General features: G+C 37.8%; 1 protein-coding gene across 2 annotated transcripts in view; it reads left to right on the forward strand.

Annotated features, from left to right (window-relative positions):
• phip.L (pleckstrin homology domain interacting protein L homeolog) overlaps positions 1–26,074 on the forward strand; it is a 95,771-nt gene that overhangs the window by 15,815 nt on the left and 53,882 nt on the right. For both annotated transcript variants that reach the window (XM_018240597.2, XM_018240598.2), the window contains exons 5-11: positions 3,310–3,460; positions 3,543–3,641; positions 7,732–7,892; positions 14,912–15,133; positions 17,325–17,425; positions 20,713–20,783; positions 21,770–21,870. In XM_018240597.2, the coding sequence (XP_018096086.1) occupies positions 3,310–3,460; positions 3,543–3,641; positions 7,732–7,892; positions 14,912–15,133; positions 17,325–17,425; positions 20,713–20,783; positions 21,770–21,870 (906 nt within the window). The remainder of the gene's footprint in view (positions 1–3,309; positions 3,461–3,542; positions 3,642–7,731; positions 7,893–14,911; positions 15,134–17,324; positions 17,426–20,712; positions 20,784–21,769; positions 21,871–26,074) is intronic.

The following is a 26,074-nucleotide window of genomic DNA, read 5'->3' on the forward strand; positions in this document are numbered from 1 at the left end:
TATTAGAAAATGCTTTCTTATGTCAAAAGAAGCTGCCTGCCCTTCTATTGTCAGATCCAGAAACGAATTATGCACTGAGATTAGATCCACGTTGAGGTCAGCCATGCTGGGATACTTGAATGCACACAATGAGTGAGGAACCTGGCTTACTAAATACAATACTGGCTTGTATTTTAAAGTCGGAGTCGGTATGTTTTGTGGCGACTCTGACTCCAGGTAACCAAAATTTCTTATGACTCCACAACTTTGGTGATAGGTACCCAATACGGGAGGATTGTGGAAACAGTGTAATTGTCAATGGTGTGTTGTAAAATATGATTCATTTCTAAGTGGCAGCCCACAGAGAAAAAAGCCATGCAGCACCTGCCTTCCATTCCCAACCCCACCATTACTGTGCTGGAGATCTTAAATGAAAAGGTAGAGTCCCTGGGGATGCCAAGTTGTAAGGCATACCTATGGGATTCTAGTCACTTGTTTTAGAATTTGGTTCTCCTCTGTCCCTGTGTGTTTTGGGTTCCAAAATGACCTATCAGCCTATCCATACATAGTTCAAATTAAGTGATTATTACATGTTCTACTCAGAGAAAGCACTTGTTTTGAACTGTGCTGGGTTATTCACAGAACAGGTATGAGATCCGTTATCCATAAACCCGTTATCCAGACAGCACCAAATTATGGGAAGGCCATCTCCCGTAGACTCCATTTTAAGGTATGGTGATCTAAATTACAGAATGATACCCAATCCAGAAAAAACCCCAGGTCTCGAGCATTATGGATAACTGATACCATTCTAATTCTTTTATTGTGGATGCATTTTTTTATGTGCTTTTGGGTGTCACTTGTTTTACTATTTTATTTGGATTATGAATGTGGCTATTCATTTGTGCTCCGTTATGGTTACAGCTAAAACTTAAATTGTATCCTGGGTTCATGTGCGCACATTTATGTTTTAGTCCCATGGGTATCTGTGATTTAAGGCACAGAAAGACTTGCACATTTACCATATGCATTTATTTGCACTTTTAAAGCATATGAACTCTAGTGATAATTTAAATTTCTATGCCAATGGTATTTATTTCTAAAATTAGCTCTGGTTTGACCGGTGAGCTTTAACCCATGCAAAAGCTATTGATTTACCATTTCAGCCACTATCATTTAGAGGTCCTGAAGCCTCTGCCTTTATTAGTTATTAACTGGTTTTTATTTGTATCCTAATTAGCTCTGTTTCTGAAGATTTAATGAAAGGTTTTACTATAAAAATATGTGAGCCATCTATATCTTTGTGTACACTTTATTTTTTTATCTATTGCTCATATGACAATACAAAACATATATGAAAAAGTAGCTGCCATTATTTTTCCATTGCCATTTATAATGTTGCACTTTTTTTATTAAGGAGATATTATATTATACCACTTATGAATTATTAGTTGGAATCAAAGTGAATTTGTTCACATACACTTCTGGTTTTATAATTTGTGTTTGGCCCAAACAGAACAGCAGGGGACACTCTTGTTGCACATTCATGATATTGGCAAAGTTTGACTGCAAATCTAAAAATAAAATGGAAAATATAAATTGCAAAATTTCTGAAAAGATCAGTTTTACATTAAATTATGACAAAGGGGTATATTTCCTCTTTAAGCTTCAGCTGAGCAACAATGCAAAGGCACCATCTGGTCGTCAAACTACTGGGGGTGCTGTTAGTGTGGGGCAGAGGAGCACTGGTGAGCTCAAAAAAGTTTAAGTGTCGTCCTGCTCCCAAAGCGGTGGATCTCATTAAGTACTGTCACAGAAAATCACCTGCTGTACGGCGCTGACCGAAGTATTCAAATGTGACGTTTGCTTCTTAGTAAAGATGCGGCTTTATTGTGCACACCATGTGAACGTTGGCAGTGGGTTGGAGAGGAAATCTATGCGTTTCGTGCCCTAACTCTCTGGCACTTCTGATGAAGTGCCGGGAGAATTATGGCACAAAACGCGTAGGTTTCTGATGCCCTAAAAAACGTAAAGTGGGGGTTCTACAGTATGCATTTTGATCAGGGATGTAAAGTATCACTATTTTGGGATTAGGTATATTTCATGAAGGTTTCAGGTAATTCCCAAACCAAATCTGAGCCCCAATTTGCTTATGGAAGGGCTTAAAGGAATTGTTCAGTATAAAAATAAAAACTGGGTAAATAGGCTGTGCAAAATAAATGTTTTCTTTATAGTTCGTTTGCCAAAAATGTAATCTATAAAGACTGGAGTGACTGGATATCAAACATAATAGCCAGAACACTACTTGCTGCTTTGCAGCTCTCTCGCCGTCTAACTCAGTTAGAGACCTGCAAAGCAGGAAATAGTGTTCTGTTCTGTTAGATCAGCTCACTCCAGCCTTTATAGATTACATTTTTGGCTAATTATATCAAAATTATTTGTTTTGCATAGCCCATTTACCTAGTTTTTATTTTTACACTGAACTGTTCCTTTAAAGAACCACTTTCGCAGCATGTGGGAAAAACACTTCCTCAACATCCTTTTTCATGTGACCAAAAAAAGATTTGGTTCAGCCAGGCACTTGAATTTTGAATCAGGGTCCTTCTGCAAAAGTCTAAATCTTGAACCGAATACTGGATTTGCTACATCCTTAATTTTTATGTGCTGTTACTCTGTTCTGGAAAAAAAAATTGTTTATATAGCTGTAGGGCAGCAATTGAATAGGGCAAAAAGGTTCATGTTTACACAGCAAAGAATGCATAAGACATATAGAATACAATGGGTTTAGTTCTCAGGAAGATAAACAGTGGACAAAGGCCATTCGTGGCTTTCTACAGTACAGGTGTGGGACCTGTTATTTAGAATTCTTGGGACTTGGGGTTTTCAGAATAATGGATCTTTCAGGATAATGGATCTTTCTGCAATTTGGGTTTCAGAGATTTATGGATAACGGGTTTCCGGATAATGGATCCTATACCTGTACTTCAGTACATTTCTCATATAAATTAGTATATTTGTTGCTAAAAAATAGTTTATTTGTAAGTGCTGTATGACAAGAAACAATCCTAAGAATGTAAATTGAAATTTTCACTTTTTAATGTTACTCGTCCTTTAACCATTTCCTGTTTTTCAACCAGAAGTATTTTTTAATTTTGGTAGGTTAAGTTGCTGTACCGTGTAAGCCAGTAAAAATGTTACAGGGCAACCATTTTGAAATAAAAAAAAATATTTTTTTTTTATTTAAAAAGGGTTGCCCTGTTAATTTTGGTACAAGTTGCATAATAACTTGTGTTTAGCTAACTACAAATTCCCTTTTGCTTCCTGCAATAGGTGAAATATTATCGACACTTGGCACCTGACCATTTACTGCAAATATGTCGAAGGATAGGACCACTGCTGGAAAAAGAAGTTCCTCAGAGTGTCCCAGGGGTACAGACCCTTTTGGGTGCTGGACGACAATCTCTGCTGCGCACAAACAAAAGTATGTAAGAATAACGCTTGATTTTGTTCCAAGTCTAATGTCTTCCTATTTATTTACATTTTCCATGCCTTCTGCTCTGTAGGTTGCAAGCATGTTGTGTGGAAGGGTTCAGCTCTTGCAGCTTTACACTGTGGAAGGCCTCCAGAGCCACCAATAAATTATGGAAGCCCACCAAGCATAGGTAAAGCATGTTTGATTCTTATATATCTCTATGTTGTGCTTTTTTATTTTATCTTTACATGTGAAGCACCCAACTTTCTTGAGCCAGCATTTGTTTATATTTTGGATGTTTATGCTTCCTTGTGTTGCTGCAGAAGTGCCTGTCTATTTTTTTTCTTCTTTCTTTTCTTCACTCATGAACGTAACTAAATAAAAGTTTGACTACGGTATGTAATATTGTGATTGGAGAGAGAGATTAAAGTACATATAATACAGTGGATGCCATTTATGCTGGAGGACAACAGTTTCAATGGTGACTTTTTACACACTATTTAAATCTTACAGATTATGTTTCAAAACATGACTCTACTAAATATTTCCCCATCTCAAAATATACTGCTTATTGAATGAAAACAGGCTTAAATTATTTGGGCATTTTTGTGTAAATTACCCTCATGTGACCCTATTTGGTTAACATTAAAGAACTGTTGGCAGGGGCTGCAAATGCCTACCATGCTCTGATTAAGAATTCAAATACTCTAGTGCTTTTTAAGTACATTGAAGCCCAAACAGGCTCAAAAACGGTTACAATTTGCTACTTTTTTCCCACTTTTTTCAGTGCATGAAATTTAGAATATTAGCAAGTGTTATATCATTTATAACAACTGACTGACAATGTGTGGGTTGACCTTTTGTTGAGCTGCACCCAACCCTAACCCATTTGCTCCTAACTCAATCCGGCGAGTCACCTGTATTTATAGACCTGTGGCAGACCCACCCATCTTGGATGTGACAAAAGGGGCAGGCAGAGCAGGCGCGCACCTATAAATACATGCTGCTGTTGGAGGAAGTGGGCCATTGTACGGTCACGCGTGGGGCGGTCTGACCGAAAAGTTTGTCCTGAACCAGCAAAGCATGTGTGGATGTTTGCTCAACCCATGGGTTTCGGGGCTGACCTGAACATCACTTAGAAAGACTAATAAAATTCAGGGATTATTTTGTTTGGGATTTAAGATAAAAATCTATCAAATCATGTACCAAATTGGATCAGTTTACAGTCAGCGACTCCGCTTCACAGAGCTGCTCTGGGGGTAAATGTCAATATCATAAAAATAAAATCAAAATCTAAAAAAAAAAAAATTAAAAGCAATGGAAAAAAAAAGTTATAACTGGTGTAATGTCTGAAAATAACTGAACTTGTTTCAAGCTAAGTGTTTAGAATGTGAACTAGCCTTTTAAATAAATATTTTTTTGGCCTCTTCTGAAACCCAGATTTCAGTACAGGTATGGGACCTGTTATGCAGAATGCTTGGGACCTGGGATTTTCCGGAAAAGGAATCTATCCGTAATTTGGATTTCCATGCCTTAAATCAGGGATTCCCAACCTTTTGAACCCATGAGCAACATTCAGAAGAAAAGGGAGTTGGGGGAGCAACACAAGCATGAAAAATGTTCTTGGGGTGCCAAATAAGTGCTGTGATTGGCCATTTGGTAGCCCCATGTGGATTGTCAACCTACATTGAGGCTGTGTTTGACAGTACAACTGGTTTTTATACAACCTAAACTTGCCTCTAAGCCAGGAATTCAAAAATAAGCACCTGCTTTGAGGCCACTGTGAGCAACATCCAAGGGGTTGGAGAGAAACATGTTGCTCACGAGCTACTGGTTGGGGATCGCTGCCTTGTCTAATAAATAATCATTTTAACATTCATTAAATCCAATAGAATTGTTTTGTATCCAATAAGGATTTATTATAGCCTAGTTGGGGGTCACGTACACTGTACTATGTAATTTTTACAAGGATAAAGGAAATTATTTTGAAAAATTATTTGATTTTAATGGAGTCTATGGGAGACCACCTATCTGTAGTTGAAAGCTTTCTGCATAATGTGTTTCTGGATAACACATCCTATACCCATTTAGTATTGTGGCTGAGGAGAATAAAAGAGATGTTGTTTCAGTGACAGTATCCCTTTTATTACTAAATGAACTACCATGAAATTGGTGGTAGTTTTCTTAGGGTCCATGCTCTTCCAGTGTTAAAGTTGCTAACATCCAAAGTTTTACAAAAGGAACAGCCATGCTGTTATTAAATGATAGTAGCTAGAAATATCTGGTAAGAAAATTCTCATTTACATTGCAAATACTGCTGCGGTAGCATGCTGAATAATATAATTATAGGGTTGGCAAACCATACCACAGCTAAAATATAAGGGCCAGTTCATGAAAGGTAGAAATACATTTTTTGTTGCCCTGTACAAATAAAATAGATTTCTTGTGCCAATATTATATATTAATATTGAACGCTTCTTGTTACTGCCAAGTTCTCAAACCTGCTGAGATCCAGTGAAACCAATGAACAGATCGTTATTTGTTTGGACAAATTAGATGATTACGAGAACAGGCAGAGGTGCAACAACGTGCGGCTGGTGGGCCTTCTGGAGAGAGTGGAGGAAGCGGAGCCGGTGGCCTTCGCTGAACGATGGCTCAGAGACTCCTTTTCAACGGCATCACTTTCACCATTCTTTGCGGTCGAAAGAGCCCACTGAGTGCCAGGCAGAAGTCCTCCGCCAGGGAGTCCTCCTCTGCCTTTTTAATCCGGCTCTTTATCTTTAAAGTATAAAAGCTTGCATGACACAAAGTTCTCTTTGACGTTTTTTTTGCCATGTCACTCTTACTCTGTGGGGTGCAAATTTTCCAAATGTTTTTGCGTTACCTGCTAAGCAGTTTTTAGCGTTTGCTAATTTTACAGTTTAGTGGCACATCTGGAGGAGAGCTTTTGGTTTACATAGGAACCTATCTTATGTTCTTCGTTCTAATACTGAAATATATTGCACATCTGTATTGCTCTCTTAATTGAAAAGATCGTAATACAGAAATATAATTCTTTTTATGCATCAAAACATATTTTCCTCTAGCTATATGGACATTCTTGACTTGTATAGATCAAAAACCCACAGCAGTAACAAAACACATTTTCAAAACAATGTACGATAGATAAAAAAGCAGTGATTTAAAAATATCCCCACACCATATTTTTTTTAAACAACCTACAGAATTCCAAACAAAATGTAATTCTTGTAATTTATCAAACAAGGAATGAACTTTGTCATCTTTAAGATTTTTCTCTGCCCCACCCTAAATGCACATATGAATGCAAAATATAAGTTTACAAATCTGTATCCCTACTTATTCTTTGGTAGGAATTTTTATTAAACCGGCATCAAATATTTGTAGTGTCAATTATAGTTAGTCTACAGAATCATAAAAATGTATATAGTGTGTGCTAATTTTCGATTTACCCTTAAACTAATAAAAAAAATAATTGCCGGGCGTTTATGAAAAATGCATTCTGTGTATCCTTTTTTTTGTTCACTGGTCTAATCTACCTCCAAGGAACCATGTAACCAGTTTCCCTGTTTACTCACTTTAGCTCAAGAAATAACAAAAAAAGATATTTATGTTGTTAAAGTGGCTGTTCACCTTTAAATATATTTTTAGTTTGTTGTAGAGAATGCTATTCTGAGACAATATGCATATTGGTCTTAATTTTTTTATTTGAGGGTTTTGAATGTTTTAAACATTTATGAAGCATCTCTCCAGTTTGGAATATAATCAGCTATAAGGTTGCTAAGCTCCAATTAAACCTAGCAACCATGCAGTGATTTGAAAAGAGACCTGAATATTAATAGAGGAGGGCCCAAATAGAAACAGGAGTACTAAAAAGCAATAATAAAACTGTAGCCTTGCAGAGCAATAGTTTTTTGGCTGCAGGGTCTGACTCCCATGTGAAAGCTGGAAGGAGTCAGAAGAGGAAGCCAAATAAATAAATGAAATCAAGGCCAATTGCTAAGTTGCTACTAATTGTCCATTCTATAAAATCCTAAAAGTTAACATGAAGATGGATACTCCTTTAAAACAATAAGCAAAAAGCCCTATTAATTTCAAATTTAACAAATGTATTATATGTTGAACCAAGAGATTTTATTTAGTAATCTTTTGTGACCTTATTAGTGTCATAATTTAAAATTCATGATGTTCTTTTAAGGCATGTACAAGAATGTTTCTATATTTTCTGGTGTATTGACTTAAATGCAACTCTCTTGTTTAAGCAAACACATTTTTCGCAAGAAAGCTGAATGGAAACTACCAGTTTGAAAACCTTGTACCGACAGCTGTTTACCAGCACATGAAAATGCACAAACGGATTCTAGGACACCTTTCATCTGTATATTGTGTTACATTTGACAGAACTGGCAGAAGAATTTTTACGGTAAGTCCTTGCATGTTACCCATTAAAGTATTTACTAGTGAATCCATGCATTTTTTATTTTTGAGTGTATGCTTTCGTTTCTAAAACTGCATGGAAAGAAAGTTTATATTAATATTGTATGAAGGGTGCATTGCCTTGTTACACAGTTAGTACAGTAGCAAAATTCTACTCCCCATTGCATTATTAATTTAAAAGATTCAAAAATGAACAAATAAAAAGATAAGCTAATGGCATGAGGGAACATTCTGATCTTTTCACCTTTTACCTAGAGAGATTCTGCAATCCTATTTATTTTTGTACCATAGCCTATGTGTTTTATTTAAATAGATGTTGAAAAATGTTCACATAGTCAGCATTGTTGGCAATAACTGCCTGACATATACTGTATGCTTGAAATCACCTGCAAAAAGGGATGTACATATTTCCTCCCAACACACACATTTGAGTCAGCTAGGTGATTGTTTTCTTGAGCAGAAAATTGAGTGACTGCAAAATGCCCTTATTTATTTCCCCTGCAGACTTGCTGGCATTTAGAAGGTTGTTCAGGTCCTTTCAAGCAGTTGGTAAATCCCTGATCCCCATAAAAAATACATATGTATAAATTACAGACTAAAGTGAGAATTTATTTTATCAAAATTAAATTTACTATAAACCTTATTAGCTCTAGATATTAATGTGTTAATAGAAGCAAGTTATACAATCAGGAGATGTACATTTTTTAATGTATGAATTTTGAATTATTATAAGCTTTTTAGCCACCCCCAAACTGAGTTCCTTTGGAAAGGAATGAAACCAAGAATATCAGTAGCAGGTTATTATATGCTAAGAACCTATATGAAGTATTGGCTAGATCTAGAATTCTATGTTGCAGAGGCAGGTAGAGCGCGGAACCAGTTTTTGAAACCCACAACCTGCATTTTTACCAACTTGGACCTGCTACTCCACCCCCAACTGCCTTAGGTTGGTGGCAGATGGGGAGATTAGTCGCCCAGTGACAGATCTTCACTACTACGGGCAACTAATCTCCCCGAAAATCGCCAGCTGGATGGCATATGCATCGCTTTGGTTTTCCAAAGTTGCCTAACGAGGAAACTTCAGGCAACTTCTGAAATCTCAAGGGATTCGTATGCCAACCTGCTGGCGATTCGTATTCTTGCTGGTGGAAAGGCATTTCAGGGAGATTACTCACCCACAGTAGTGCTGCAAACTGGAAGTGACATCATCAGGATTGAGCATGGGCAGAAAAATAAGTTAAAAGAAAATAAGAAAAAAGTATAAATTAATACTTGATATAGATCAGAACCGCAACCCCACCCACAGACCTGCCAACTCGCATCTATATCAGTAAGTCCTACCCACAGAATCTTCTCTTGAGTGCTTCACTGCTAGTGTGGAACTAGTGCAGTCTTCATACTGAATAGAGGTTGAAGAATATTTATCAGAAAATCCATGCAAATGAGAATTACAGTAACCTAGTGTCCAAAGATAAGCACAATAGTAGTGTTTTATCTGTACCGGTATATCTGTTTTTCTACAAGATGCTTTGAGAGGTTTGCAAGGTTATTTGACTGTCTGAGCACAGTGGTGTTTAAACTACCTTGTGGCAGCTGAATCTTATTTGGTGTACCAAGCTTGTAAAGTTAATGCAAACTAATCACTCCTTTCATACTTCAGGCTACATGGCAATTATTTGATTCAGTATTTGTATTGAAGGCAATCTGAATCTCTACCAAGGTTTTTTTAATAGAGGTCTTCTTGCCAGCGTTGGAAAATATTTAGCATGGGCAACAAAACGTCCCATATATCATGAGGATTAAGTTATGAAGTAAAGGTTCCCAAGGTCAACCCGACACTGTATAGCACTGTTAAAGTCTATTTCTTTTCAATGCTAACGGAAAGCCGTTAATGAGTAAATTTGTGTCGGCAAGAGTAAATTCCTAAAGGGAGTAAAGCACCCTAAAGCTCTTCTGCTTTCACAATACATCATGCTTAAAGTGGACCCGTCACCCAGACATAAAAATCTGTATAATAAAAGTCCTTTTTAAATTAAATATGAAATCCAATTTCTTTTTTTTATTAAAGCATTCATGGCTGTTGTAAACTCATTTAAAAATATCAGCTGTCAATCAAATATTGCCTACCCCACCTCTATGCCAGTGGCATAGAGGCGGGGCAAACAATTACTTTCACTTTCCATTCAGCACTTCCTAGATGTCACTGCTCTCCCTGCATTCCCCCAGCTCTCTTAACAATTTAATTGTGTAACCAGGACATGGGGATGGACATTTGGTCCCTGTCCCCTGGTGCACAAACAAGATTCTGAGATGATACAAGGCTTGTCTTAATAACAGTGTCCACAAAATGGCTCCTTCCTGGTTGCTATAATTATGAGTTCCCAGACTGATGAAAACAATATTCAAATAATTTATACAGTGTAATTAAAGTTCATTTTGCTTGACTAACATGATAAAATAGGATTTGGAATAATTTTGTTTGGGTGACGGGTCCCCTTTAAATTCTTTCCCAACAAAGTTAATGTCACAAATAATTTAGTGTTTCAGTACAGTACATCCATTATTGGAAACCCATTATACAGAAAGCTCCAAATTGCAGGAAGGCTCCAATAGTCCTTTTTAAGCAAATGGTTCTAATTTTTAAAATTAAATAATTAATAATAAAAAGTACCTTGTATTTTATAGTAGCTAAGCTGCATAAATACATATTGGTAGCAGTATTAAACTACAAAATGAAAACCCCAAGCTACATTGCTCCCATTTTCATCGCTTTAAAGAACATTGATATTTTGTGCAACAAAAAAAAAAACAATAAAATCTCTTCAATTAGATTTTTGAAGTTACATCTTTATTGACCTGCTGCTATCTCAATGTTCAAATAAAATACTTTTTCTGTTATTTGTGTATTCTAGTCCACCGTTACTGGCCTTACTTTAAAATCATGCAGAGTTTCCACCATTAATTAAGAGAAAATATCTATACCCTATTTTCAACACGATTTCCAATGTCTTGTGTGAACATACTTTTTGCCTAGTGTGGGGGTATTTGGTTATTTCTTGAGCCAAGCAGGGCCTATAGGGAAATTGAAGCTACTCCATGTTTGGTCCTAGATATTTAGATTACAGGTATACAACCCTTCACCCTCTGTTGTGACTATTAAATGTGAATGTGTTGATTATGCAGGGAGGCAGGTATGGGTTGAGAGGGGTGTGAGTAACCAGTCTAGTGATGTCATTGCTGTGTGCTGATATTGGAACTTCTGGAACTTCATATTTGTTGTGGGAGTGATTCTTGGAGCAGCAATAAAATGTGTTTGACAGACTTATGGCTTAATGAACTTAACAAGCATTCTTGTTGAGGATGTAAAATGAATCAGGAAAGTTATGTGAAAGTGGTTGATGTCACTACCAGTAACATATCTTATAGAAATAAAGCAGTAGGCACATGCACATTGGGATTGCAGAGGATCCAGCTAATTTTGGTTTGGTGGAGATGCATAAGGGCCCCCTTGAAACTCAGCAATGCCTCTTTCTACAGAAGTTTAACACATATTTATCAATGGGTGTGAACTCTGACTTTCTTTTCACACATTGATAAAATACAGTAGAACCATTTTATGTTTTTCAGGGGATCAAAAAATGGTGTAAAATCCAGGGTTCTACTGTAGTCCCAAAAATCCCATAGAAATAAAAAATGCATCATAAATTTACTCTAGCAAATGGGTAAATATCCAGTTGATGAATCTGGCCTATAAAACCGCAACCATTTTCTGCAGAATTATGCATATTACAGCTACCATCTACTGTATACTGCAGCTATGCTTGTATAGTTCAATTTCTACCAGTTCTTGACTGGCAGCACTCACTCCTAGTTGTTATACCATGCCCCTACTAACATATTGTTAGGTAACTGCTACACCACACATTGTTATGGATGGTGGTCTGTAATTAAGAGAAATATATGTACACCATTTATTGCAGTTGTTTTGGGCTGTAGATTACTGGACTAGGGCAAGGTAAATGGGATTTTGTAACATCAAATTGTGAAACTGTGGTTAATGTAGGTGGATACCTATGCTGACATAGATTTGATATTTTAACATTACAGGTTCTAAGTAAAACTAGACAGTTGTCCCTGATATGAGACATACCATTTATGACTCTATTTGGTTAACGAAATATTGTATTACCGCACACCTCCTTCCACTTTTCTGCGTGGTGGTGCTGGTCCTCCGTTGACCAAGCCCGGTCTCCTTACTGCTGTGCAATTTCAAAAAACGGTCCGCACACACCAATGTTGCAGTCGGGGATTGTGCCCCTTTTATTAATGCCACCAACAATCAACGTTTCGGGGGGAACACAGCCTCCCTTCTTCAGGATAAATTCACAAAGTGCACAGTGCCATATTTTTATACCCTTAACTCCTCCCATCCCACCTGTGTGACATCTCATTAGTGCCGTTTATACAATTAACTCTTTAAGTTCATTCAAAACCAATGTAAATGAGTATGCATCATATTATACATGTGTTACAAATGACCATACATATCTTCATTTAATAAAAAACTTTTTTACTCACTGCCCCTGGTTGCGTTTACTTTAGTTCAACTATTTGGAATATACCACCTCCCATGTATAATAGGGCTATCATGATACATCATCTGTGAAGGAAAAAGGGTGATTTTATAAATTATTAAATAGTGTATAAATATCTAAAACCTACAAAAACCACATATATTACAAAAAACATGTCAAATTAAAATCTTCATTGAGGCCTTTAGGCGAAAGTGTTTTCAAACGCCAAATCCAATATGCTTCTCTCCTCAATAAAGATTTTTTAAAATCAACACCTGCATTTTTATACATAACTTCTAAAATCTGCCATCTTATTTGGGAGACATTATGTTTCGCATTATAGAAATGTCTGGCCAGTAGGGTTTCTCGTTTATATTTCTCTTTGCTTTTTTTATCTTTAGTGTCAGTTCCCTCATCCGGTTTATAATTTCTAATCACGCTTTTGTGTTCGTTCAAACGTATTTTAACCGCTCTAGAGGTTTGGCCCACGTAACCTAGGCCGCATGGGCATTTTAACAAATAGATTACCCCTTCCGTATTGCTTGTTGCCATATGTTTTAATCGGATTCCATATCCTTGGCTCGGATGGGTACATTTGTCACCTTTAATAATGCCACTACAGTGGCCACAATCATGACACGGAAGGGTACCCCTTTTGTTAAACATCACAGCTTTTGTTTTCTTTGGATTAAAGTCTGATCTTACTATTCCATCCGCCACACTTCTTCCCCTTTTGAAACTGAAAAGTGGTTTTTTAATGAATAATTTGCCATATACTTGATCCTTTTGTAGTATATGCCAATGTTGCAATATACTTCTTTTTATCAAATTAGAATGTGGACCAAACGTAGTGACACATACACACTCCTGTTCCTTCTTTTTCGAGTCTTTCTTTGTTAACAGGTTTTCTCTTTCTATCCCCATTACCTCATTTTTAACCTGATTAAGTGTACCTCTATTATAACCTCTTTCACAAAATTGTTTTACAATCACTTGTGCTTGTTTTTCGTATAACTCATCTGTTGAGGTAATTCTTTTAGCCCTGATAAATTGGCTTTTTGGTAAACCTTTGCTGACCCCTGCTGGATGAAAGCTGTCTTTCCTTAGTAAATTGTTCCTATCTGTTGGCTTTCTATATACGTCTGTGACAAAATCACCGTCCTTTAATGTTACTTGTACATCCAAAAAATTGACGGTTTGTGGACCTTTACTCATTGTGAATTTTATTGTGTCATGTACACTGTTGATATATATAAAAAAGTTTTCTAACTGGTCTTCAGTGCCAGTCCAAACTATAAACATGTCGTCCACAAACCGTCTCCACATCCCTATAAATTTCCCATACTCAGGATGTTTCAGGATGTATTTGTGCTCGAACCAATGCATATATATGTTTGCATATGCAGGGGCCATGTTAGCACCCATACTCGTGCCTTGCAGCTGTAAATAGAATTCCGTGTCAAAGCGAAAATAATTTCGCTTCAGTACGAATTCCAGGCAACTGCATAAAAAATTAACCTCATGCATAGGTAACTTTTCTTTCACCAGATAATCTCTGCAACATTCAATGCCTTCCTCATGCTTAATCGAAGTATAAAGATCTTTTACATCGATTGTACAGAGTATGGGTGACTGGTTATCAATTTTTAACTCTTTTATTGTATTCAGGAAATGTGTTGTGTCTTTAAGGCAGGTATCAAGTTTTGGTATAATTTCCTGTAGATATGTGTCTACATAAATTGCTAATGGTTGTAATAGGGAGTCCACACCTGAGACTATCGGTCTCCCAGGGGGATTTATCAATGTTTTATGCACCTTCGGTAGTATATAGAAGACCGGTATTCTTGGATTATCCTTTTTAAGCAAACCTTCAATCTCAGGTGTGATACTCCCCATCAAGCATGCATCATTTAAAAATACCTTAATGTCCGTCATTAATCTATTAGTAGGATCACTTTGTAATTTATGGTAATGATTAGCATTTTCTAATTGGCGTTTGACCTCTTTTACGTAATTCTCTGTATCCATTAGTACTATACTTCCTCCCTTATCAGCTTTTTTAATTACCAGACTTGTATCACTCTGCAAATTTTCTAATGCTTTCCTTTCTTGTAATGTTAAATTATTTCTTTTAGGTGTTATACAAGCATTTAAATTATATTTGGTTAACCACACCCATAATGACCGTGTGCTGCTGGCCTACTAGACTATGTGCTTCCTGACATGAGTTACAAGGTTGCTTAGGCAAGGCCAAAACTAAATGCAAGCCTATGCAAAAAAGCTAATGGAAATAAATTCACATCATTTAAATTATTAGACAAATACATAGGGTTACTAAAGTATCAAGGAGAAGGGGCAATTTAATGAATAATGTGAATGTCTTACAGGTTATTATGTGGTCGTTTACAGTCCATCATTTTTGTTTCTTTAGGGATCTGATGATTGCCTTGTAAAGATATGGTCAACAGATGATGGGCGTCTCCTTGCAACATTAAGAGGACATGCTGCGGAAATTTCTGACATGGCAGTAAATTTTGAAAACACTATGATAGCTGCTGGAAGCTGCGACAAAATGATCAGAATTTGGTGTCTTCGAACATGTGCACCACTTGCTATACTGCAAGGGCACAGTGCATCCATTACATCATTACAGGTACTGGAGGAAGTGAAATTTTCTTTCTGAAATATAAATTATTTAACTTAAGCATAAATTATAAACCTCAGGATAGGTAATATTGTCTTCAGAGCAGAGCTATTGCAGGGTAAATTCACATAATGAGGCAATGTTTTGAATGATATATGTTTAGAGAAATCCATAGAGATGAAATTCCCCCTCAACCATCCCCATGTGGTTTCCATTATAGTATTGTTACTTGGTAATGGCACTGCAATAGATATTGCAAGAAAACATTTGCCAGCCATTCAAAGTTTTAAATACTGTGTTTTTTCTGATAGCCAAGGCTGTTGGCATTTGGGAACATATTATTTGCTGGAATATTTCAGGTAACTGATGAGTTCCCAATACCACCACTGCTGCCTCCAGTTATCTTGAAAGGGAAAGTTGTGAAAGCGCTGGTATGGGCAGTGTTACCCTGGGCAAATGCCCCTAGCGGTTTACTTACCCCTCGGTCCAGATTCAGGTACAGGAGTTCATGGGTGCCATCTTCTTCTCTTCGGAAATCTCTGGAATCAGACAGGCATGTCGGCGCATGCGCATTTGGAGCAATTTTCTGTTTTGCGACAACTGCGCATGCACCGAAACTCAGGAAAATTGATGAAGCGCTGGTCTCATTACAAACACTACCGAATCAGCTGAAGATGGCGCCCGTGAACTCCGATGCCTGAATCTGCACCGAGGGTGTAAGTAAAACATTAAGGGCATTTGCCTGGGGTAACACTTCGGCTGGGGGGAGGAGGGAGGGGGGTCGGGGTTTTAAGTTTAGGGTTGAATTCTCCTTTGTGATTTAAGTACAGTACCAGTAATGTTGTACTTTTTTCTTATCCATGTTAATTGGAAGACAATAGTGGCAATTTCGGATTCTTAGCCAACAGAGAATATACCCAGTGTGCCACAACCCTAAAGGTTAATTAAAAATTCTGCACCTGCCATACACCCCTTCAATTGTTCAATTGGCATGCAAGGAAAGTGCCTTCTCTTGGGTTTGGTTTCAACAAACAATTGGCTGCTGCACTGACTATTCTATAATGGTTTGGCAGATACCTCGTAATGTGTTTGAAGGGGTTGTTCACCTTTAAATTAATTTTGTAGAGAGTGATATTCTGAGACTATTTTAAATTGGTTTTAACTTTTTAATATTTGTGTTATTTTGCTTTTTATTCAGCAACTCTCTTGTTCGCAATTTCAGCAATCTGGTTGCTAGGATCCAAATGACCCTAGCAACCATACATTGATTTAAATTGGACTGAAATATGAATCAGTGAGATTAGAAATAAAAAGCAGCAATAACAATACATTTGTAGCCTTCCAGAGCATTTCTTTTTCGATGGAGTCCGTTACCCCCATTTGAAAGCTGGAAAGAGCCAGAAGTAGAAGGCACAAATCATTCAAAAATTATTACAAAGAAAAAAATGAAGGCCAAAAGAAAAGTTGCTAGGAATGATCTATTCTGTTCTATAACATGCTAAAAGTTAACGGAAAGGCCAACCACCCCTTTGAGTAGGCTGAAATAAAATAATGACATTGGCTTTGACCTTTAGCTCACAACTGTTTAGCCTTTTAGTTGAATCAGGTGATGTAAAAAAAGTTGAGATCATTCCTGTGTCTGCAATAGCTTGTGCTGACACTATGCATGTTGCAAGTTTTTTTTAATTTTTTTTTTAAGTCTGTTTTCTATTTATTGCACTAAACCGTCCAATATCAGAAAATTGAAAGTTATTCACATTCTACTTCCTGTTCTTACAGTAAGCAGCCCCTCTGTATAAACAAACTCTCCTTTCCTCCCAAATGCAGCCTTTTAAATAAAAATCTGCTCATTATACAGAGGCTTTGACCTTGCTTGTAAGAACCAGGAGTAGAATTTGACATGACTTGGAAATTCTCGCTGTTTATTGCAAGACATAACAAAAATATTAATGTTTGATAATTAAAACAATATGCAACATTTATAGTCTTTTGTCCATTCTGCATTAACGATTGAAAAAAATAGGACATTGTGTGTACCGTTTGGCGTCTTGTATACTATCTGTCTTTTCTACACATGAGGGTATGTGGTTGGCCTATGTATGACTTTTTAGTTTGGCTAGTTTTCTATGGTTCTAATTCTCTATAAATAAATTATTTTTGTTATGTTGTCCTCACAATTCTTCCTTATTGTGTTCTACAGTTTTCTCCTTTGTGCAATGGATCAAAGAGATATCTTTCCTCCACTGGAGCAGATGGTACCATTTGCTTTTGGCTTTGGGATGCAGGGACTCTTAAAATAAAGTAAGTATATCAGACCTACAGTCTCTTTACATGAATTAATGAAGAACAAGTTAATGCAAATTGCAGTATAGCTATGGGGTCTATCTGAAAACTTACATAGCATGCTCCAATATACAGCATTGGCATTCTCATAGTGTCATAGTATCCCAAGCTTTTCATATAATCAAAACCGTATGTGTACAAATATTACAGCAGGTAGTAACCTTTTTCATAAGAATATTTAATATCAGTGGAGAATCGTGCACATTACCTTTTAATAGCGTTAAACCATCCTGGCAGGTGTTTTAATGGCACACAGCTGTATACAGTAAGTTAACATTATTAATGGAGAGCAAAAAGGTATCTTTATTCCTAACTGTTGGTTGTGTGCCCCCCTACTGAAACGCACTGTAATTTACATATTCGGTATAGTTTTTTTTGTTGGTTTTTTTTTTAAAGGATTTTATTTTTCATTTTATAACAAAACAAACAATAATACTATCATGGTTCCTTATAGATGTATAGTAGTCTCAGCACAGTTTATACACAGTTTAAATTTCCGTACTCTTAACATGTTAGTTTTTAAGTCAGGTATCCCCCAAGTAAATTTCCCTTGGTTATCTGGGCTCCAATGTGGTTTTATACCTATTGCTCATGTTGAATTAAAGTTGTACTTATGGGTCTATAGGTCTGGCATGCCTGTGGGTAAAGGGTCCTCAGTCGCTTCCAGCCAGTCTCGCCATATCGAGTCATATTTTTGTGGGCAACCCCTGGCAGCATAGGTAATTTGTATGACTGGGAGTGTTGTACTTATCAGGTTTTGCCAACCGCTAAGCGTGGGAGGCTGGGGGGGACGTGAAGTTCACATAGGATACATTTCCTGGCATAAAACAGCAGGGTGCAGAAAAGAATTCTCATTGCAGCCCTAGGTATGACCTCATCCACAACAACCAGGAGACATACCTTAGGAGTTATTAGTTTAGGCAGTGCCGTTTTTTCTTGGGTATATGTAAGGACATGGGACCAGAATTCCTGGATTCGAGGGCAGGACCAAATAAGATGCAGGTAAGTTGCCTCTGGGGCATTACACTTGGGGCATTGGGGAGAGTCCCTTCTGTTCATACAAAGCCATCGTAGTGGGTTTAGGTGAAGTCTGTGTAAAACCTTAAATTGGATTAGTCTGTCTCTGGTGGAGACTAAAGGTCCCCATAGACGCAAAGATCTTTCGTTGGTGAACGATCGATTTCAGTGCAATCCAACCAATCAATCAAATTATCGTGAGGTTAGTGGGAAACTAACGATTGTGCATCTTACGATTTTTCGTCCATCTGTCAGAAAATTGATCGGCCAGTGCAATCTATCTATCTTTGCAGGGCCAAGCAGGCAGCTACCCTCAGTTTTCCTGGCAATATCGCTTGAAATGGTCTTTTTAGTTGATGGACAAATCATACATTTAAACGATCGTTTCGAGATAATCGTGGTCTCTCGATAACGAAAAAATCTTTTAAAAATTTTTACATCTATGGCCAGTTTAAGTAGCCATAGGCCCTATCTGTTGCCTCTTCCCAGTCGTCTTCCTGCAGGTCTGGGATGTCTTTACTCCAGGTTACGTATGCAGCGTTAAATGGGGTTTTATGATAGATAGGAGATGGGAGTATAGTGTAATAACAAGCTTCCTGGTGGGGGTAGCACTTATTGTTGATTCTATGTTGCTAGTTGTGGGTGTTATGTTTCCTTGGAATTGGGTTCTTACTGCATGCCTCAGTTGGAAGTATGAGAACCAGAGGATAACCTCTTGAGTGTGGATATGTCTAATTTCATTCCTGGGAATGAGGGTTATTTCTTTAAGCAAGTCCCCCAGCGTTTGTAACACCATTGAGGCCAGATTTGGTAAGCTGTGATGTGTTGTAGGTGTGGAAGGAACAAATTCCCCCATAGTGGTAGGTGTGGTGAAAGGAAAGGCAGTTTTAAATTACAAGTTTTTAGTACCGTCACCCATGCCTTGTACATATTCGGTACAGTTTACTCGTACAGGCACCTTGAAATAAATCACTGCTGTGTAGATTCCGTCCGCCATCTTGGTGAAGTTTGCGTCATATCCTCGTCTCCCAGTCCAAAAGCGCACATGCACTGAATTTATTACTCCCCCATTACCCTTTCGCATCATACCTTCACCGCCCAAACATAAATACAGGCACGTTCGGTCAGTGTTACGTTGCTTTCCACATCTCTCCCAGCAATAATGGAGAGGTCAGTGATGAAGTTCACTCTTATCATGTGGCCAGAATGTCATCGCTAGCATGGGAGAAAGTAAACTATCGTTTGCTCATGCGCAGGGCTTGGACGATTTATTCTGTGCATGTTCAAGCCCTGATATTGCAGTTTTCTATCAGCAGAGGGATGTCCGCTATATTTCATCTACTTTTAAATATTTTTTACAATCTATCTTTGCATACAACTGAACGGGAACTTGTATAGAGGCAGCATTATTGTAGCATAAGGTGGTGCATACAGCATGCTACCGAAGATCGACACATTTGCATCCGAAGAAAAGGCCTAATCACACACAAAAACTGGAGTTGTATACATTTAAATATGTCAGCCTGCACTGGTAAATGTGTATATCCTTCAGAATCTGCCCATAGGGCATAACCGATAAGCCGTTTACAAACTGGCTTTAAACTTAAAGAGGAACTATTGAGAAAAAGAACATTTCGCATAAACTTAATCTGAAAGACATTTTCTAAATCTAATCTGTTAAATTGTATTTCTAAATTTAATTCTGTAAAATTGAGGTTTCTCTGTATAAGGTCAAGTGCAGAATACAAGCAGATCTGATGTTATGATCTGATAAAGTGGTTTGCTGCTTTCAGTAACTTAAAAATATCCTATTTCCTTCAATAGTATTAGTATTGTGGTAGTGTATAAGCTATATGCTGTCTGTAGGAAGCAATGTGAATATATTAGCAAACTATACTTGTAGCATAAGTTAGCTTGCAGACATTAAAAGGGTCACCTGCCTAAAAATAAAATGTAATTCTAAGCATTTACAAATATCAATAAATATTTATTTTTTTGTAAATGCAATTGCTATTGCCTTACAAAACAATGTTGCAAGCCAGTTGATTAAAGAACTGCAGGAGAACAGATTCCTATTACATTGTTTTAAGTGTCAGACCCAGATAACTTTAAGGGATAAACAAGTACTGCTTTCAACCCTAGTTACAATACAAATAACGTATGTTGAAATGTTGCTTAGGATAAAAAGAAGCCCATATTCATTACATTCTTCTATTTTTTCTCTACAGCCCCCGACCAACAAAGTACACTGAGCGACCTCGGCCTGGAGTTCAGATGATTTGTTCTTCTTTTAGCTCTGGTAACAATGCTACCATATCTTTCTGTAGTAATGTTGCTTGTTGTGTTATTAGGACAGTAAAATGCAAGAAGGAAACTGGAAAAAAAAATCACCCGTTCAAGCAAATCAGTATAAATCAACATTCCTTTTAATCTCTATTCCTGCTTAGTCAACAGCTAATGACAGCATTTCAGTACACTATTAGCTGGTTCATTATAGAACATTTTCCCCTCCCCAGATTTTTCCATACTGTTCTTTTTGATTTATTATGTTATTTCATTTTGCAGTCCTTTCTTTATATTTTCCCAATTCTTCTGTTTATTTCTTACCCTTGTTTTGGTCTGCCTTGCTACTATGTTTGCTCATTGTGTCTTCTCCAAAACTTATTTTTAATTTGTCCTAAAGTCACTATGGATTATTTACATACATGCATACTTTTACCAGTGTTAGCCAAATTGAGATGAACAATGTCTCAATGCTTCGTTCATGACTTTATATTGTATTAAACAGGAAACTGAAACAAGGAATAATGAGTATTTACCACATTCTGTAAGACCACACATAAACCCTTGACCGCCTATAAAAAAGCACTGTCACTTTTACAATAGCATATTATGTAAATTTCAAAATTGCTGGGAGTACCACTTTAAGTTTACACCAATTAATTTTTTGGGTGAGGGTCAGATAACCTTCAAGCACCCAGACACAAAAGAAAAAACATGTCAGTTTACTTTTGTACTCCATTGTCATGTAGGGTCATATCAATTATGGTTAAATAAAGAATGGCACAATATGGGGAACTGGCCAGGTGAAATGTCTGAATGTTGGATAAGGTAGCTTATATTTCTGTGCAAATATTGCGTTAAATCACTGTTTAGATCAATTTTATATTTAATTATAAGCTTCAAGAGCAATTTGAGTAAAAATCCTATTTAACTTACTAGTGAACAGGTCATTGCTCTCCCTTTTACGTTTTATTGAGGTTTTCTTTCTATTAATTGTTTTAGGTGGAATGTTTCTGGCAACTGGGAGCACTGATCATGTCATTAGAGTTTACTACTTTGGATCAGGTCAACCAGAGAAGATGTCTGAACTGGAATTTCACACTGTGAGTGTTCTATTAAAGCCATATTTTAATAGCTATTTATCAAATGGTGTAGCCCTCCTCCTTCCTCTTGTAATCTGCACAGTAGTTTAGGCATTGTAAATGAGCATCTTTGTGCAGACTCCCAGGAATAGTTTAAAAACAAATTTTTATTGTACCATTTGTTTTGGGACAGCCCAGTATCCCTTTTTCAAGTCTCATACAATCCAACTACAACTCTCACCTTCCTTAAAAAAAAAACCCCAAACCACACCTCTTCCCCCCCCCCCATCTTCAGCCTCATACTAAATTCTCCATTTATCAATGTAACAAAATTAACATTCATTTAATAATCACCCAAAGAGGTATTTTTATTGTTTTAAACTATAAATCTGAAGAAGATATTTATCTCTATCCCTTCCTCGCTTTAGCGCAGACACCTGATTTGTTACCATTGTTCATAATTCACAGATTTGATGCATCTCTGCACAATGAACTGCTAATGAATGTTCATCTCCCCTTAGCTTGCCCTTGGTAAAAAAAAAAATGTTCCCCAAACATTATCTTAAACATCCAACTTGTATTTCCAATATAATACTGGGAACATGGATGCTTAATCAAATAGATACAAAAAGTAGTGCAACAATCAAATCTACCACGAATATAATACCTCCTGTCTGTATATGGGTGACAAAAATATGAACCACCAATGTTGCGTTACACAATTATGACAACGGAAACAACCCTTTATTGGACAGTGAACTGAACTTGTATATTTCGCCACAGGATCTGTATTCACTAAAACCTGCCACAATGACTTAGCCTTTTTATATACACATTATGGTGCCTTCCTCACTTCCTCTCCCAGAGTTGTATCCAAAGCCACAATATTCCAGTGACACTCAAGTAAATGTTTGCACATTCTGTTTGTAGCAAAAGATAATACTACATCCAAAACTTTCTGGCTATAACCCCTTTGCAAAAAACAACCAGTAATAAGGCCTTTTTAGACTGTGTTACCAAGATGGAGCGAACAGGAGTAATTACACCAGTGCCACCTTCGGAGAGATTCTTAGGGTTCTACTCCAACCAGTTCATTGTGCCGAAAGAAAGACGGATCCTTCAGACCAGTACTGTATCTCAAGCAATTGAACAAATTTATCTGGTCCGTTCGATTCAAAATGGAAACGATTCGATCTGTAATTCGAGGGATGGAACAAGGACAACTAATGATGTCTCTGGACATTAAGGACGCTTACCTTCACGTCCCAATATACCCCCCCCCCCATCATCGGTACCTACGATTTGCATTTTCAAACAGACACTACCAGTTTGTGGCACTGTCGTTTGGCTTACCATCGGCACTGCGAGTTTTCACCAAACTCATGGCAGTGACAGCAGCAATGCTACGATTACAAGGGATATCAGTGACCCAATATCTGGACGACCTACTTATCAAGGCCAGGTCGGAGACCAGGGCGAGGAAGGACTTGAGCTGGCCATAGATGCAAAGATCTGATCGTACGAATTGAGGATTCGTACGATTTTAGGACCGTGTGTGGAGAGTCCCGACATTTTTTGTCCGGCGGAGATCGGTCGTTTGGTTGATCGGACAGGTTAAAAGATTTCTGTCGGCTGACGATAATATCTCTGCATGTATTGCCGATCGTACGATTTTCTGAGGGAGACTGTCACTAGCTTTGGTCGGACATAACTTTCCTACAATTGCTGTCAGGGGCAGAACATCGGCTAATCTGTTCTTTTGTACTTTAGTTGATCGGAATGGTTAGTGGCAGGATGGAAGATGGGGAAGTCCAATCGTACGTTGATTTGTACGATCGGATCTTTGCGTCTGTGGCAATGCTTCGGCAGGACCATCAATTGGTCAAAATCTGTCCTACAACCCAGCCATTTAATGATATTCTTAGGGCTAGAATTCAACACAATGACTCAAATAGTATGCCTTCCACAAGTCAAACAAACCAAGATCAGAGAGCAGGTTAATTCATTGCTCTCCAAACAGAGCATAACTGTTTACATGGCAATGAAAGTATTGGGACTAATGGGGTCGGCCATCGAGGCGGTTCCCTTTGCACAAATTCACTTACTATCTCTCCAAGCAAATATACTGTCGGTATGGAAAGGGGGACCCCTGTCACGACTGTACAGTCTTTCTCAGTCGACAAAGCTGGCTCTCCAATGGTGGCTACAACCGAACAACCCTGCAGTTGGACAATCCTGGGCGACCCCGGACTGGATAGTGATGTCCACCGATGCCAGCCTGCAGAGTTGGGGTGGCCACATGGGGCAACCTCTCAGCACAAGGTGTGTGGTCTCCAGAGGAGTCCAAACTTCCAATCAACATTCTGGGATTAAGAGCTGTAAGACTAGCACTAGTCCACCGGGCGCATCTCCTGTACCAAAAACTAGTACGTGTTCAGAGCGACAATGCCACTACTGTGGCATACATAAACAGTCAGGGAGGAACACGCAGCAGAGCGGCACTAGCGGAAGCCCAGCAAATTCTCAGTTGGGCATAGGTCAATTCAGTAACATTGTCGGCAATACACATACCAGGAGGGTCCAATATTAAAGCCAGATAGATCCCGGGGAGTGGGAGCTTCATACAGAGGTGTTCGCAGAGCTAGTGGATCGATGGGGGCAGCCTCAGATAGATCTAATGGCATCCAGAGCCAATCGAAAAGTTCCAAAAATTTTTGCACTTTACAGAGATGTGCTGGCAACAGGAGTAGACGCCATGACACAAATCTGGAGGTTCGACCTAGCCTACGTATTTCCTCCTCTCCCCATGCTTCCTCGAGTACTCAAAAAGATCAGACAGTCTCCAGCCACAGTAATAGTTGTGGCCCCATACTGGCCTTGGTGGACCTGGTTCTCGGACCTTCAGGAACTTTCAGTGGCACATCCAATCTGTCTGGGTTGCAGGCCGGATCTTCTTCGTCAAGGGCCGATACTTCATTCCAGCCCAGGTCTATTCGCCTTGACCGGGTGGCTGTTGAAGCATTCATATGGAGGAGTCCCGGACTAACAGAGGAAGTGATACCAACAATGCTCAAAGCACGAAAATCCACCACGTCAAAATCATATCATAGAGTGTGGCAAAAATATTCAAATTGGTGTGAAGAGTCCTCGAAGTCGACATACCTCGAATTCTGTCATTTCTACAACGAGGCGTACAGCTAGGTCTAAAACTCAGTTCTTTAAAAGTGCAAGTGTCCCCTCTCTCTATCCTTTTTCAACATCGGCTAGCATTGGACGATACAATACGCACATTTCTCCAAGGGGTAGTTCCTCCTTTTCAACCTTCAGTTTCCGGGCTGGGACCATAAAGGACCAGTAACATCAAAAAATTAAATTGATTTAAAGTAATAAAAAAAAAATGCAGTGTTGCCTTGCACTAGTAAAACTGCTGTGTTTGCTTCAGAAACACTACTATTGTTTATATAAATAAGCTGCTATGTAGCCATCGGGGCAGCTATTCAAAGGAGAAAAGGCTCAAGTTACACTTGACATTTTGATTATGAATGCCTGGGGTGTATTGAACAGTTTGATGCCAAGTATGCATATATTTACTAAAGAATGTGACATTGGGGCCCCAAAATAAAAAATAATTGCGGTGTGAAAACAATGCCTGCGTTTTACGACGAAGGACTAACAGTATAGTATATCAAAACTAAGAAAAATTAAAGGTATACTTGATATACTTGACACTTGATAAAGGGCCTACGAAACATGTTGGGTTGCAATTTTCCTCAATAAAAGCACTTGCAGTCATAGTTTTTTGAAATTGCAACTTTTGAGATCTTTCTACTCTAAACGACCAAACTTCAAAGCAGTGTTGAAAGCAGTTGTTTTTATGAACCTTGCTGCAATAAAACATCCTAAATATGAATGCTAGGGATCTAGTGAACAGTTTGGTGACAATGTACATGTTGATTTTCCAAAATATGTGTAGGGACCCTAAAATGAAAACTCTGCATATGAATTTTCTTGGCTTTCAATTCAGCTTTTGCAAACAAGCACACTGACTGTGTATTGTGTGTTTTAAGACCCCCTAACAGTAAATACATATTTCTATTTCAAACTACAAATCTATGCTAAAAAAAATAATGAAACTATAAAAATCAGGTAAAATTGTGCAAATCAATGGATTAAGAAAATAATTGATCCAACAGATGACTAAATGACTATATCCAATAGTCCTGTA

Source organism: Xenopus laevis, chromosome 5L (genome assembly GCF_017654675.1).
Source record: "Xenopus laevis strain J_2021 chromosome 5L, Xenopus_laevis_v10.1, whole genome shotgun sequence".
NCBI classification, from domain to species: domain Eukaryota; kingdom Metazoa; phylum Chordata; class Amphibia; order Anura; family Pipidae; genus Xenopus; species Xenopus laevis.